The sequence below is a fragment of the Elephas maximus genome, chromosome 25 (genome assembly GCF_024166365.1).
Source record: "Elephas maximus indicus isolate mEleMax1 chromosome 25, mEleMax1 primary haplotype, whole genome shotgun sequence".
NCBI lineage: Eukaryota > Metazoa > Chordata > Mammalia > Proboscidea > Elephantidae > Elephas > Elephas maximus.
In genome coordinates, this window is record NC_064843.1 from 43,744,685 (window position 1) to 43,761,696 (window position 17,012).

At 43.0% G+C, this 17,012-nt stretch overlaps 2 protein-coding genes across 2 annotated transcripts in view; both read left to right on the top strand.

The window, feature by feature from the left end:
- Window positions 1-17,012, top strand: part of CDS2 (CDP-diacylglycerol synthase 2) — a 72,418-nt gene that overhangs the window by 13,648 nt on the left and 41,758 nt on the right. The gene's annotated exons all lie outside the window — the stretch shown is intronic.
- Window positions 6,510-16,008, top strand: LOC126067180 (ATP synthase subunit ATP5MJ, mitochondrial-like). The gene has a single exon (XM_049868826.1). The coding sequence runs from the start codon at window positions 8,838-8,840 to the stop codon at window positions 9,018-9,020; it is 183 nt and encodes a 60-aa protein (XP_049724783.1). The 5' UTR covers window positions 6,510-8,837; the 3' UTR covers window positions 9,021-16,008.

Sequence of the window (17,012 nt, forward strand, 5' to 3'; positions counted from 1 at the left end):
TTAAGTTATTTGCTGAAGGTCACACAACTGGTTAGTTGCAGAATGGTTAATAGTATGAAGGCCTTCTAATTTCTGTGTTTTGCTCATTATGTTACACAATGCTGTGTTCAAGGGTACGGAATTAAAGACTTTAATAACTTTACATTGATTAATTTCAGTAGAAAAAATGACCAAATATCACTCTTAGTTGTCTAGGGCTGCTGTAACAGAAATATCATAAGTGAGTGGCTTGCTTTAACAAACAGACATTTATTTTCTCACACTTTAAGAGACTAGAAGTCTGAATTCAGGGTGCTGGCTCTGGGGAAGGCTTTCTGTCTCGTTCAGCTCTGACTATGGTTTACTTAGTTTGAAGCCCATTTCTGAGAGAGTGGCTGCTCGACATCCTTGAAAGGAACTCTCAGCTTGGTGCTGGGAGACCAGAAGTCTCCTTCCTTCCAACAGCATTTCAGGCTGCTCTGAATAAATGCCTTCCAGCTGGTGATTCTGAGTATTGGAACCGTTTGTTCTGGCAATAATCATTTGGTATTCAGCACTCCTTCTCCTTAGAACACTCAGTGAGTGAGTCCGTGGTCTGCTGTGTACAGGCCCCGCAGCTCAGAGGGAGTTCCAGGTGTCTGTGCTCAACAGGAGAACGTTAAGGATTTTATGATACCAATTTTGGCATCAAATAATCCATTCTTTCTTCACTGATTTGAAGAAACAGAGTTTTGAATACATCTGGCAAATTCCTAAAATGAATCCTGCAACTGATTTTACAGTGTAAATAATCACTTTAAACTGTTGGAAACAATTAGAACATCAACATATCAGATTTTCCAACTCTTCAGTCTTTATTCCACATAGGTGGAGTATATTAAATTTGTTACCATTCCAGTAGGCTTGCCAGATATGTACAGATCCGTCCTGTAACTCCTACTCACACACAGCTTGTTTACCTACCCCCAGTGCTGGTACAGCCTCCCAGGCCTTGCTGACTGGCTGCCAGCCACTGTTGGGGGAGAGAAAGCACAGCCGTTGGTGCATAATACCGCTGTGGTTTGGAAAAGAGAGGTGCACACACACTGACCCTTGGCTATTAGTTTTGCTGGGGTCTCGTTGAAAGAAATCGTGTTCCTGGCATTGGGCAGAGTACTTTGCCTTCCAAGTCTTGTCACATGGTGGTTACTTGGTTGAAGCAGTAGCAAGTGTCCGTTTCCCTACCCCACCCCACATCTGCGAAGGCAGACCTGATTCCCATTAGCCAGCTCTCCGTGTCAGTCACTGATCTTTGTTCTCATGTTGTTTGTCCCAACAGTAGGGATGGCATAGGGCCTGCCAAGTTGAATAACCTTTTAAAGAAAGTTAAACTCTTCTGGGTTATTTGACTGGGCAGCACAGTGGCTCAAAATGTGAAAGAACTAAGAGGTCAGGAAGAACTTCCCTTCCCTCCTACCCAGCTCTCCCAGGGGCAGCCCCCCAGGCCAGGCTGTGGTACACATGCCAGCCTGTTGCCCAGTGGAAGAACCTGGCCCATTCTTCCAAAAACCAGCCATCCTTTTGATTTGCTGTCCATCCACAGCAGGTCATTGCTATTAGAATCACTGTGGGGCCAACCTGGGACTTCTCTGTGAAGACTGCAGAGTTTCAAAAAGAGCCCTCGCAACCGGGGATTTGCTGGCAACACTTTCTGCTCTTGGGTCTCTGGCGGTGAGAGGGTTTTTCTTGTCGACACCAGACCCCTCAGTGAGTGACTTGTTCAGAGCCACATCCTCACAGGACATTCCCAGGGCATGCCCCTCAGTCAGCCAAACTTACTTTGTCTCACATCTGACTCCTCACTGTCTGCACTGACCTTCCTCCTCCACTAGTAGAGTCACGGATCTCTGTTACCCCGACTTGAAATTCAGCAGTCCTGTGTCTCTCCTCCCGCCTCCTCACTCAGTCCAGGCAACAGGTTGTAACCAGTGTTACCGGGATCCCTTACGTGTTGTTCTTGCGGGTCTCAGACTTTACCAGTTCAGGACTGATGCCTGCACTGTTGTTGTTGCCAGTTGCCATCGAGTTGGCTCCAACTCCTGGCGACCCCATGCACAAGGGCATAAAACGCTGCCCGATTCCCCACTACCCCGTGATCATTAGTAGGCTGGAGTCCACTGTTGTGGCCACTCTGTATTCTGAGCACCTTCCAACCTCGGGGGTTCGCCTTCCAGCACTGTACTGGACAGTGTTCTCTTGTGATCCATGGGGTTCTCATTGGCCGGTTTGCAGAAGTAGATCGACAAGCCTTTCTTCCTTGTCTGTCTGCATCGGAAACTCTGCTGAAGCCTGCCCACTGTGGGGGACCCTGCTGGTCGTTGAAATACTCAGGGCAGAGCTTCCAGCATCACAACAGCATGCAAGCTGCCCAGTACAGCAGCCTGACAGAGGGAGCAGTGGAACACTATTGTAAGTCATTCTCACTGAGCTCCCTCCTGCGGGGGCCCTCAGCCGCTTCTACTCCATCTGTCCTTTGTATCTTCCAGCAGTTCTGGTTTATTTGCTGTGAAATCATCTTATGAATTATAGAAAAAACTTGATCAATTCCAGCCCCTTTTTCAGATCTCTTAAACGGGGTCCTTTACAGCATTCTCTCTTACCCAGCCCCTCCCCCTGCTTGGTGCCCCTGTGCCCTCATTCTCGGCTCTTGCTATTTCCAGCCCCTGAAGTGTGCTCTTTCTCTGTCATCCCTCCCTCCTCTCTACCTATATGAGTCTTCTTCTCCTAAAATCCCTTTCAGAGTTTGCCCAGCTGGAAGTGACCCAGGCGTGTATTTGTTGTAGGAATCACAGAAATGTGTACGTGTTAAGAATGAAATTCACCTTCAGTCTCATCATCCAGATAAACAGCCACTGTGTAAGTATCGATGTGTCTGTCCTATGCGTGGTGCTACCTGTGGCTGTCTGTAGTAGCAACCATGCAGAGTCTGATAGTTGGCCTTTTTATGCTGTCAGAAGCATTTGCCTGTGCCAGTAAAGTTCTTCGTGGACATTAGTTCAGACTTTTCAAAATTATGTAAATAACAGATGAAAATATCAGGTACTCACTGTAGAAGCGCCAAAAAGAAATCACCTTAATCCTGCCCCTCAGGTAATCCCTGCTAACGTTTGGATGTGTATCCTTTTTACACATACCACGCATCCCTGCAGTGTGCAGACTACTGTTTATAATCTGTGGTTTTTTGCCTTACGGATATGTCCTAAACAGTTCTCAGATCTTTAAACATTCTAACCCAGTGTCATTTTTCATGGTCGTGTGTTCCTTCCTTGCATGGCTATACTTGAGCTTGTTGAACTAATCAGGCATTTCCACTGTTGTAACTTTTTGCTGTTGTAAGCAATGCTGCAGGAAATACCTGGTAAAAAAACTTTTCCTGCATGCCTGTGATATCCTTAAATAAGCTCCTAGTGTAGAACTGCTGATTTAGGAAGGGGGGTGTGCATTGTTCAGATTTTCGATACAGATACTATCTTTCCTTCCCACAGTAAGTTTGTAGCTACCATAACTGTATGAGAGTGTCTGTCCTTGGGGCTCCTTCCCCCTCAAAGTAATACTGAATATTCGAGTTTCTTGATCTAGGAGAGGCATTATAGCCTAGTGGTTACGAGCACAGACTCTGGAATTGGGCTGGCTGGTTCACCGCTCATTCGCCTCGTTTTCCTCATCTGAACATTGGGACTGATAATAGTGTCCACCTCCGAGGGTTGTTCTGACGGCATTTATCATGTCTTTTCTAAAGGAACTGTGTTTTAGAGTAACCAAATAGTTGGGGGAAGTTTCTCTTTATAGAAATAAATGGTGACGGGGTGATAGAATATTAATATTTTATAACCCCCAATGAATTAATAAAACAAGGCTATAATCGTCAATGCTGCTAACGTAACAGAGACAACCAGATATTGTGTATCTCCTGATGGACGTGTACAACCCTACCTGTGACAGAGTAGCTCTGTCAAACCACAGCCAAGCCTGACAAAGACTTCAGTCTAAGTACCAGTTTACAGGAAATCCAAAGGACAGAGGAACACACTGAAAAAGATGAAAAGATCACAGGGCAAATTGAGGCGGCGGGGAGGGAGAGAGAAAGGGGGAGAGAGAGAGGCAGAGGGAGAGAGGTGGAGGGGAAAGCCTATCAATTAAAAGACTTAAAGCACCTTAATGCTTTCTAGGCCTTATTTGGATGCTAATTCAATCAAATTGCTATAAAGAGAAAAAAATGGAAATTACTGGGTAAATTTGAGTACAGTGTATTTAATATAAAGGGGTTGTGAATTTTTCAGGTGTGTGATAATGTGTAAAACCAAATCCAAACCATTGCTTTCCAGTTGACTCCAACTCACAGTGACCTTATAGGACTGAGTAGAATCTTTACAGGAGCAGACTGTCACATCTTTCTTCCACAGAGCACCTGATGGGCTCAAACTGCCAACCTTTCAGTTACCAGCTGAGTGCTTAACCATTGTGCCACCAGCGCTTCCTGATAATGGTAGAGGAGTATTTAAAAGTCCCTATACAAAACCCGGAAACCCTGGTGGTTAAGAGCCACTGCTGTTAACCAAAAAGTCAGCAGTTCAGATCCACCAGGCACCCTTGAAAACCCTGTGGGGCAGTTGTACTTTGTCCTATAGGTTTGTTATGAGTCAGAATTGACTCGATGGAAACAGTTTTTTTTTTTTTTAAATACAAGACCTACCAGCCACTCTAGTCTTGGAAACCCCATATGACATTTCTGTTATATTGTATAGGGTTGCTATGAGTTGCAATTGACTTGATGGCAGTGGGTTTGGTTTTTGTTTTTTTGGTTTATAGAAAAAGCAAGGGAAAAAGTTGATAAATTGAGTTATATTAAAATTAAGAACTGCTGTTACCAAACTGCTATTAAGAGAGTGGAACGGAGGGCCACAGACAGCAAGAAGATATTTACAAATTATATATATACATATATATATATATGATATGTATAAAAAGATAATATATGAATCATATCTAGAATCTATAAAGAATTTATACAAAATATACAAAAAAAGACAACTCAGTAGAAAAATGGGCACTTCAGATCATCAATAAACATATGAGAAGGTGCCTGCCATCATTAGTCGTCAGGGAAATGCAAATTAAAATCCACAAGAAGATACCATCATTCATCCACCAGAGTGGCTAAAATTAAAAAACTGAAAATACTAAAGGTTGGCAAGGATGTGGAGAAACGAAACTTTCATATACTGCTTGTAGGAGTATAAATTGGTACAATCACTGTGGAAAACTCTTGACAGTATTTACTGAAGCTAAATATATACAAAACCTTGTCATCTGGTAGTTCCATTCCTGGGTAATTACCCAATAGAATTCTGTATATATGTTTATGAAAAGATATGTTCTAGAGTGTTCAGAGTAGTGTTCTTTGTAGTAGCCCCAAACTATAAACGACCCAAGTGTTTATCAACAGTAGAATAGATAAAAGTGTGTAATATTCCTACATTGGAATTCTATACAGCAGTAAAAAGGAATGAATTATTGCCACATGCAGTAATCTTTGATGAATCTCACAAACATACATTGTACAAAAGAAGTCAGGCAGGAGAGTACATACGCGTGATTCCATTTATATGAAGTTCAAGAGCTGGAAAAACGAACCTATGGTGTTATAAGTTGGGACAATTGTTTACTTTGAAAATGGGGTGGGAATTGGGGGGCTTCTGGAGTACTGGTAATGTTCTTTATTTGGGAACTGGTTATTTGTGAAGATGCATGGTGGCTGAAAACTTAAGATATGTGCACTTTTGTGTGTGTGTATATATTATACCTCAGTAAAAAGTTTATTAAAACAAAGGGTCCATGTCTTTTAGAGATACATTCTGAAATATTTATAGATGAAATAGTATGATGTCTGGGATTTGCTTCAATTAACTGGGGTGGTGGAAGTGGGTGGAGTATAAGGGAAATGTGACTGAGTTAAAAAAAAAATTTTTGTTGTTGTTGGGAATATACACAGCAAAACACACACCAATTCAGCACTTTCTATATGTACAATTCAGTGACAGTGATTACATTTTTCGAGTTGTGCAACAGTTCTCACCCTCCTTTTCTGAGTTGTTCCTCACCCATTAACATAAACTCATTGCCCCGTAAGGTTTCTGTCTAATCTCTCACGTTGCTGTTGTCAATTTGACCTCATGTAGATAAATCTTAAAAGAGCTCAGTGCTAAGGCAGGTGCATTTTACTAAACCCAACCCACTGCCATCGAGTCGATTCCGACGCATAGTGACCCTATAGGACAGAGGAGAGCTGCACCAGAGTTTCCAAGGAGTGCCTGGCAGATTCGAACTGCTGACCTCTTGGTTAGCAGCCGTAGCCCTTAACCACTATGCTACCAGGGTTTCCTTTTTACTAATTAAGCTAAACTATTGTTTGGTTTTGAAGAAAACTTCAGGAGTTTTTTTTTTTTTTTTTTTTAAACAAACCAAAGTTTATTAGTGGTCACCAGGGGCGGGAGGGAGGTGGGAAGGAGGACCAACCGCAATGGAAAAATCGCATTGATCAAGGGTAGGGCTGCACAGCCAACCGCTGCGATTGATGTCAACAAGTTGTACACCTGCAAAAAGCCAAATTGGCAAAAGTTGCATGACAGACACACTCACAACAACAACCAAAAAAGAAAAAAAAAGGGAGCTGCTGAGACTGCCCATGCACAACCATAAACCTCATGAGACTTGGTTGCCTAGACTGGAGGTCCAGGGCCATTGCCTCATAACACAGCCCAGTCAGCTGGCCTAACAAGTCTGATGCCTCTGCTCTACCTCCTAGTTCGTTGCATAGTGCCTGGGATCCTAAAAAGTCTGCAAGTGGCCATCCAAGGGATGACCAAAACAAAACAAAAAAACCCTATTGCTGTGGAGTGGATTCTGATTCACAGCGACCCTGTAGGACAGAGTAGAACTGCCTCATAGAATTTCCAAGGCCGTAATCTTTATGGAAGCAGGCTGCCACATCTTCCTCCCATGGAGTGGCTGGTGAGTTCAAAATGCTGACGTTTTGGTTAGCAGTGGAGCGCTTAACTGTGCCATCAGGGCTCCTTTGAGGCATGACAGTTCGTGTCTGTTTTCTTCATGAGGGGACACTGGGTTAGTTGCATTGAAGCTTTCTTCAACATCAGGAAGCCCAGCATAGATATTAAAATACTTTAAATACATCACTTTTAACCTTTTCATTAACTTTCATTACCTTTTTTGTCTCTACGTTAGTTAAATGAATCTTTGTTGTTCCTGCAAGGCTTTCACTTTTAAAAATGCTTGAAGCAGCCTCTGTTTTTCCTCCACAGTCGGGATCAGAGCAACAAGCTGCTCTGGAGTCAGATCCCTAAACTGCTCTGCTAGCACGTCCATCCTGCCAGTGCTGCTTATGGGAGAAAAGGGCAACAGACAGAATCCTCACACCTGTCTTTGCTGCCCCAGGCAAACTGCTGGAGGATGTTTTTGATTTAAGGTTTAAAAATTATCTTAGGGCAACAGTTATAGTGGTCATCCAACCTCCATGGCTCTGGAAAGTCTAGAGTCCCTGAGAATCTGAAGTTCTGCTCTACATTTTCCCTCTTTTGATTAGGGTTCTTCTATAGAATCTTTGATCAAAACGTTCAGTAATGGTAGCTGGGCACCGTCTTCAGGTATCACGGCCAAGGAGGCAGTGTTCGTGGAGGCCACTAGCCACACATTCCATTTGACTATGAGTTAATCATTATTGAAGCTAGGTTACTGGGCACATAAGGGTTAATTATACTAATTGTTCTACTTTTGCGTATTTTTCATAACAAAAAGCTAAAACAATTCCCCCCGCACCCCCAGAGGTCTAATTTGCCTATTTATTTCATCCTCAGGAGAGACAGCACAGCCCTATCTAGTCAGTCACTGCACTGGCTCACAGTCCAGCATCGAATGGTGGGTTCCAGCAGTCTCATCGGTCTGGTGGCTGTGAACTAAAGGGAGGTTACTTGTCATCCCTCTCAGAGATGGAGGCAGTATAATCAAAGTAACCTTTCCCATTCAGACAAAGGAATGATAGGAAAGACACAGCAGGATTTTGACCCTTCTCTCTCCTTTGTGGGAATTTGAGACCTCCTGTGGCCTTTGATGGAGCTGTGCCCTGATAGGTTTCACTTTAGGCTGGGCGGGTGGGGAACATAATGAGAGTGCCATTCTAGGGGCCAGTATTTACATTGGAAGCTTAAATTAACTCAGAGGGTCTATTTGTTTTATTTAAATATACACCTTCTAGTGTGTTTAGTGTGTAGACTGGTGTATGGCCAGGCTGACTGTGGATGGGCCCAGGAGTGGAGTGCAGACCTTTAGTTTCCCTTGTAATCCCTAGATCTTGCTCTCACCCACCATCCCATATGTCAAGTCTCAGCCCATAACTTCTCCAGGGTCTCAGAGAGCAGAGGGCTCCCACTTCCCCTAGAGTTGGGTATATTTCTTCTGTTTTGTTTCATTCATTTTAGTTCTTCAATCCACTTTGTCCTCCAGGAATTCGTTGAAATCTGAGATGCATTGATGATCCCTGTCCCTGCCTTTTCTAAGACCATGGTTTTGTCCCTTATTGTACATGTTGACATTCATTTCAGTGGGATGTTGGAGTCAAAGACATGGGCTCCTCCTGCTTTTTTCAATGGGAGGTTTTGAGTTTTGAGAGACTGAGCTGGTATTACAACACAGAAGCAATAGTTGCAACACTTGTGCTTTGCCTGTCTGTGGTGAAGGAATAAAAATAGTACCTCTTGGTTGGCTGTGGGCCCTCGGTCTGACAGAGCTGTTCGTCCTGTGTTGAGATGCTTCAAAGCTTTATTAAAAATGTTTGGATCACCACGAAGCCCTGCTACACCCAAGTTTACCAGGAGATTTGGGTTGGAGTGGGTTTGATGGGTTTCATCGTTTATAAGGTCAAGAGTACTGATAAAAGAAGCAAAATTTTGAAAACCTTGAGTCCTGTACCTGTCCACGGTCACCACTGAAAACTTCCGAGTCCTGTACCTGTCCACGGTCACCATTAAGTAGCTTCACTTGGAGTGCCCATTAGATGAGACATCAGTTTGGCTCTAAATTTAGGCAAGCAATGTTAGGGACAGGGAACATGGCTGTCCACTCGCACTGTTTACTTGGTGGCATGAATAAATGTGCGTGAGATTGGGGGAAGAATGGTTCTTTTTGATTAGTTGATGACGGTAAAAATGGCACCGACTAAAAATGGCATGGTGGCAGCGTCAGACCTCCTCTCACTTCACGAGGGGGAGAGAGAATCGCCATCAGCATCAGCCCAAGGCTGATTTCCTGTGAAGTGGAGGTCAGACATACCTCATCTCCAACCTTTTTACCAGTTCTGACACTGGCTGTCCCTCCCACTGCACTCTCTACTTCTCTGCTGGGTTCCATAGTTCCTTGAAATGGCCACACACAACTCACAGACCATACTTAAAATTATCAGTTTATTAGGGAGGTAACAGGTTACAATTCAGGATCAGGAATGACTCAGGATACAATTCTTTGGTCAGGACAACTTCTTGGATGTGCCCACAGGCAGGCCTGTCCCTGGCCCTCAGCCTCTTGGCCCTTTGGGCTTTTTGGGCCTCTTGGGCCAGCCCGACCTCTGCCCTACTCATGTGTTAGTTACAAAGCTCTTTACCGATAAGTGCTCAGAGGCATCCCACTCTACCAGTAAGCCTTAGCTCAAAGGTGCTCAGCTCTTTAGCTCCATGGGCCAGCTAGCCTAGCTCTGCCAAGTGCTTGGAGGCCCCCCACTTCACCAGGAAGCCTACTGCCCTAAGGCAGTCAGCTTTCTCGCTCCATGGAAGCCCACTCTGCCATTTTCTGCTGGTCACCTGGTTCTCCTGCCTATGCTGCTTCTCTTTCTTGGCCACTGCTTCTACCCAGCCCTCACTGTCTCTGATGTTACAGCTCTTTCTCTGTCTCGGGGGTCTAGAAGGTTCTCAGCACTGGGATTCTGGGTCCAAAGGATGTGCTTTACTCCTGGCTCTTCTTTTTTGGTAGTGAGTCCCCTCCCCTCCCACCCCTAGTTTTTGGGATGGCTTGTTTTAAGCCTAACTGGATGGCAAAACTGATGGATTCCCACATTAGGGTTCCATACACTTTATTTGCGTGGTCCCACCCCCACAAGGGTGCCAGGCACCATATTTACATTCTTAACAAGCTATCTAAATCCCTCTAGTGGGCCATAAGCACGTCATTTGCGTAGTTCCTCCCAGCCATTTGGTGGGAATTGCAAGATCATGGCAAGAAAGACCATATAAAAGCAATTTCTTGTACCACGGTTACACTGACTGATTCTAGGCCCCTGCTCTTGGCATTCAGAAGGATAGGGGCTGATGAGTGACCCTGCGTTTGATTGGAGATGGGCGATCGGGGAGAGAGTAATCAAGGTAGAAGACCAGTAAAAGATCCAAGAGAGTGTTGTGTGCTACGATAATATGTAACAGGCAAGTTTTGAGAAGGAAGAAGTCAGTGTCAAATGCTGTGGAGATGTCAGGTAGGATAAGTAGTAGACTTGGTTTACGCTATCTACATGTACCAGTGTTTTCCCCAGTGGTCCAATAATTATTATGGAAGAGATTATGTTCTCAGGTGATGGGACCTACATTTTTTTGAACAGTGAGCCTTTATACATATGTTTGCCGTTTTATGGACTTCTCTGAGCTTTTATTTTTTAGCCTCTATTTATGAAAAAAAAAACTAGCACTATGTGTTTATAACTTGTTTCTTTAAACATTACAGCAAAATGTCAGGTTTCTATACCAGAGTAATTTCTGCCCTGCTTCAGCTGCAAGTGACTGAAAACCAAAAATAATAGTGACTTAAACAAGATAGCAGTACATTTCTGTCTCATGTAAAAGAAGTCTGGAGATTGGCATTTCAGAGGCTTCACAGTGTTAAGGATTCAAGTTCTTTCTATCTTGCTGTTCACCATCCTGAAAATGTGGCTTCCATTTCTGGTCCAGGATGGCTGCTGAAATTCCAGCCATTACATCCGGATTTCAGTCAGCAGGAAGGAAGAAAGGAAAAAAGAAGAGGTCTGCTTCCTGTCTTTAAGGACACGTTCCTAGAAAACATACTATTTCTGCTTACATCCCATTGGCCAAAATTCAGTTACTTATCCTTGCCTAGCTGCAAGAGAAGCTGGGAAATGTCTTTTCTGGTTGGCCATGTGCCTGGCTGAGCATTGGGGTTCCTTATTACACTGGAGGAAAAGGAGAATAGATGCTGGGGGACAAGCAGCAGTCTCTGAGAATTTCCAAAGACCTGAAGATACCATGGAAACAATTGACAGGACAGCTAAAAAACAATAAGGAAACGCTGGAGAAGAGAAGGGTGAGAGTAGCCAAGGTCACTCATGGTTGCCAGGGTCTTCGCTAGTGATGGAAGCAACTGGTTCCTTGACAGCGAGACAGAAAGAAAAGGGGAACTGTTTTGCAAGTTTGGGGATGGGAAAGGGGGCCGGGTGCAGGCACAGGCAGCTGTCTGGCTCCTGCATGGTGGAGCCCCGAGAGTACAGGCCTGAGGGTCTTTTAATATATGGTACATTGTACTTTCACAGATGTTTGGTAAACAAAGGAATAGCTATGTAGAAAACCATCCCAGTAGCTCCCAAGTATGTCCAGCCCCACTTTTCTAAAAGTAGAGGAAAAACCAGGTTCCTCAGCTTCAGGTCCCTCATCATCTGATTTGTTTATCTTGATCTCTCTCTCTTTTGGTCTTTGACAGAGTAGTAATTGTTATCTAAGATGGTAATTTTGAATTCTTATGAAATGGTGTGGAAATGCCCTGTTGAAGATAGCCAGAAATGGTGCTGCTTTTAACAAGATTACTTTGAATACAAGTTATCATTGCACATGCATATTGCCCCAGAAATGTATGTTTCCTAAACATTGAAAAAGTAACTTGCTAAAGGCGCACAGGTAACTGGCAGGGCCTGGACTGAAACCCAGGCATCCTGCAGCCTGTACAACCTAAGGAGGTTAGGCTTTTCTCTCTCCATGTGACAGTTCTTTCTCGGGAAATGAACCAGTTATTAATAAATACAGTTTGGTAACCATCGCTGTTGAGTTGATTCCAACTCATAGCAACCCAATAGGGCAGAGTAGAACTGCGCCACAGGGTTTCCAAGGAGCGCCTGGTGGATTCGAACTGCCGACCTTTTGGTTAACACCTGAACTCAGCCACTGCGCCACCAGGGCTCCTCATAGTTTGGAAGGCTCTTCAAAATAAGGGGTTTTTGGTGGAAAAATGTTGAAATGCAGGTCTAGACCAGCCCCATTTTGTTATACATGGAAACTGAGGCCCAAGGAGACTGGCTCGCTGACAGTTTTGATTGCGCCTGGTCCTTTTTTTCCATGGACTGAACTCCAAAGACATAGATCATGTGTTTTCTCCATTTCCTCTGACTGTTGGTTTATAGTGTCCCCATCCTGCTTCAAGTATGAGGATAGCTCATAGATGTCCAGGGAACCCCCTTCCCTGCTGATCTTTTTACTACTTTGAATAGAATCTTCTCTTCCTGTCTGGTCTGTGCCATGCTTGGGCTGACATCTCTCCCTGCCTATATTTAGGAGAGCAAGAACCATGTGAGCTTTGTTTTCTCACAGGGATGTCAGCCAAGTGCTGAGATTTTTCTAGAATCGTTGCCACTTCTACCTCTTATCTTTCCACCGAATTCACTGTACAGAGAATTTTCAATTTGCACCTGGTGGTCCCTTAGAAATTTCCCACTTGCGTAGCTATTTTGAGATCTTCTGACCAAGAATCATTTCTTGCAGTAATAGCAGCCTCTCCTAGGGACTTTTCATCAGACAAGTGTCAGTGTCATAGTGTTGTTCAGGAGGGTCCTGCGTGAGGCCAGGGAGCAGTAGTTAGACACAGCTTGTTTCCTGGACGTCTAGGAAGAGTTATCTCGATTAATGGATTTGGGGTTCTAACACAAGACCCGTACGTTTCTTATTGGTCTTAAAATATCCAAAACACTAATACGAGTCAGTGTTTGAGAATTGAAGAAACAAAGACTTTATGTCCGAGGGATCAAAAAAAAAAGGATTGAAAACCATGGTTATTTAAGCATCCTTCAGGGCCCAGGATGTCCAGCCTTCATTTGATCACTAATCCCTCTTTAGCTTTGATAAGGTGTGTGGTTGTGGAAGACACCCTGGCCTTGTACATCTCATGTTCCCTCATACATTCATTTGTGTGTGATTTTAGGGCTCACTCATCCTGAGGTTTTCAGGATTGGAGGAAGACTCATTGACAACCTGTGATATGCAGATGACCCAGTCTTGCTGAAAGTGAAGAGGACTTGAAGCACTTATTGATGAAGATCAAAGACTACAGCCTTCAGTAGGAATTAAACCTTAACATAAAACAAAAATCCTCACAACTGGACCAATAAACAACGTCATGATAAGGGAAAAAAATATTGAAGTTGTCAAGGATTTCATTTTACTTGGATCCATGGTCAATGACCACAGATGTAGCAGTTGAGAAATCAAATGATGTACTGCATTGGACAAATCTGCTGCAAAAGACCTCTTTAAAATCTTAGAAAGCAAAGATGTTAGTTTGAGGACTAAGGTTTCACTGACCCAAGCCATGGTATTTTCAGTTGCCTCATATGCATGCAAAAACTGGACAATGAATAAGGAAGACTGAAGAAGAATTGATGTCTTTGAATTATGGTGTTGGGGAAGAATATTGAATATACCATGAACTGCCAGAAGAACGAACAAATTTGTCTTGGAAGAAGTACAGCTAGAATGCTCCCTAGAAGCATGGCAGAATCCTCTATTGTACATATAGGTTGTTTCCAGTTTCTTGTAATAAACAAAGCTGTGATGAACATCCGCATATGAATTATGTGTTTCTCTGGATATTCACTTAGGGTAGTTTTCTGGACATAGAACGATTAGATCTGAGGAGGTGAATCATTTATAAGCTCTTAATATATGTTTTGAAGGAGCCCTGGTGGCACAATGGTTAAATGCTCAGCTGCTAACCGAAACGTTGAAGATACGAACCCACCATCCGTGGGAGAAAAGACCTGGTGACCTGTTCCCACAAAGATTTCAGCTAGGAATTCCTGTGGGACACTTTTACTCTGTTCTGTAGGGTCAGAATGAGTCAGAACTGGCTTGACAGCATACAACAACAAGACGTATTTTCAAATTGACTTTCATAAGGTGGTGGCACTAGTTTACATTTCCACCAGTACTGTATGAGCGTGTTGGTTTTTTCCAACTCGGGTCAACAGTGAATATTATTTTTTCCTCTATTCTTCAGTCTGATTTGAGACAAATGGTTTCTCATGCAGTGTTATTTTAATGTCATTGACTGTTCGTGGGGTTAAGTGCACAGGTCGTTTGTATTTGGTAATTTGTTTCTGTCTTTTGCTGATTTTTCTATTGGCATGTTCATGTTCTTCTTCCTGATTTATGAGTTTTTTACAGCCGAAGAAGTTGACCTTTTTGCCATATGCTGCAAATCTTTCTCAGTTTGTCATTTTTAGTGTTTTTCCTTTTGAGGAAGTTGTAAGTTATTTTGTAGTTAAACCTATCAGTCTTCTGTGGCTTCTGTTTTTGATGTCATGTTTACAGCTTAGTTCCTCTGAGCCCCTCCTCCCCATTGTATATTTTCTTGTAGTAGTTTTATGGTTTGCTTTTGACATTGAAGTCTTTAATCCATCTGTATATAGTTTAATGAATGGTGTGAGGCAGACATCTAAACTGAGGTATTGTTCTTAATGGATTTTTTTTTAGTGATCATGCATTTTTCAGTCATGCCACTATGTTAGCCGAGCAGGGAGCTGGGGGCAGGTTATGGCTTTGTGTTGGTGGGATGCTTGTCAGGGGTGTGACGTTATTACAGGTCCTAACAATGTAGTGACCAGCTGGCCACTTGTATACACATGTAGAAGAAGCAGGATCACTGGAATATCAGAAGTGTTAGCTGCTACTTTATAGCGATGAGTAAACAGGCCTGAAGTTCAGTAACTTGATGGAGTTAGAATTTGAACCCAGGTGGTTTCATGGATCCTAATCTTAGTTCTGTGCTCTTTCCCTTGGACCTGCCTCTCTGTCCTCCTAGTCTTCCGTCATTATTCCTCCATGGTTAGCTCAAAGAGTCCCTAAAACTGGAGGACCTGCATTCTTCTCAGGGCTAGCCAGCAGTGCCCTGGGGGGTGGAGGAGCCCTTGCTTCTCTCTGCACCCAGTCTTGGACAGAAGAGCAGTGACAGTGGCCACTGAGTCCCTTGGGCCTTCAGGCTGGAGGAAGCAAAGGCAGTCTGGGAACCGGCCTGAAGGCTGTAAGCAGGCAGTGGGCAGCACCAGTGCAAGGTCCGTGTGGCTCTGAACCCTCATCCCCTCATCAGCCCCAGCCTCTTCTGTGGAACCCACTTGACTCCCGCACCCCATTTCTTCAGCTCCCGCTCTTCTCCAGGCTTCTGTGGCATTTAGCTGTCTAAACCCTCATTAGGTGCTGTCTCCTGTTTTCTCAGTAGATGAAGTCTTCGGAGTCAGGCTCCTTATCTTGGATTTCTGTGGCTCCCACAATATTCAGAAAAAACGTGTTGATTCATCGTGGGGGTCCTGGCTAGGTAGCAAAACTGACTGTCCAAGGGGGAACACACAGGCCCAGCTATCCTGCAGAGTTGGTCATAAACTCTTGGTTGCTAGTCAAGCTTGGCTGTTCCCTGGCACATAAGGTTGTCAGGGGATTTAGTGGTGGTAAATCAGCCGTAAAGATTAGCAGCTGGGCAGGCAGCGAGAGGTGGGTCTTTGGTTTCATGAGAAATTTGGTGGTACTTGGCAATTACAGTTGTGGAACAAAAAGAAGACATTGACCTGTCAATGTTTATTTTAGTATGGAAATAACTACATTAGCACTCACAGTGCTCTAAGTATCAATCCCAGTATTTTATTAAAAGAGTTTAGAATTTATGAAACTAAAAAGATGGTAAAACTTAAATGATTCAAGTGCACAAAGATTGAACACACTTAAAGATCAAGTAAAAACCTAAATTCATAAGATGAATTTCAGTGCTAAACAGAAATTAACTGTTCCTTATGTAGGCTAGTAGATAAAATAAATAAAATTTAGATTTTATTTAAAATAAAATTTAGTATGTTAACTACATTTACTAAATTCAAAATTAAAATTTGCTCAAATTTAAAATGCAGTGATCTTTTTTTTTTTTTTCAATTGTGGTGAAAATATATACAACAAAACATTTGTCAATTCAACAGTTTCTACCTGTACTGTTCAGTGACATTGGTTACAGTCATGCAGTTAAAGTGTGCCGTCCCTGGTGACATTGATCCAGGCATACTTTTGTGCAAAATTTCCCATGTGCTGAAAAATTAACTCCATGAGTTAGGGAATAAGACCACTGATCTCCTTCTCTTTGCCTCTTCATCTTTCACCTCCAAATAATTGCACACCTGTTTTTTTCATAACTTTGAAGAAATATTTTTTAAATAATATTTCATTTTTGATGAAAATATATACAGCAAAAACACTCCCATTCAACAATTTCTACACACAGTGTTCAGTGACATTGGTTAGATTCTTCACATTGTGTCAGCATTCTTATTATTTCTGTTCTAGTTTTTTACTCCCCTTGACTTAGTCTCACTGCCGCCAAACTTCTCACCTATGCTTTATAGTAACTGTTTTCCATTTGGCCTCATATAGATAATTTTTTAAAAGAGCACAGAGTACTCAAGGTGACATTCTTTACTTTTTTTTTTTTTTTTTTAATATTGTGTTTATGGTGAAGATTTTCACAGCAGTTTAGGCTCTCATTCAACAATTTCTGTACAGATTGTTCAGTGACATTGGTTACAGTCTTCACAATGTGTGAACATTCTCATTATTTCTGTTCTGGTTGTTCCATTTCCATTAATCTAGTTTCCCTGTCCCCTTACATCCTCATCTTTGTTTTAAAGTAAT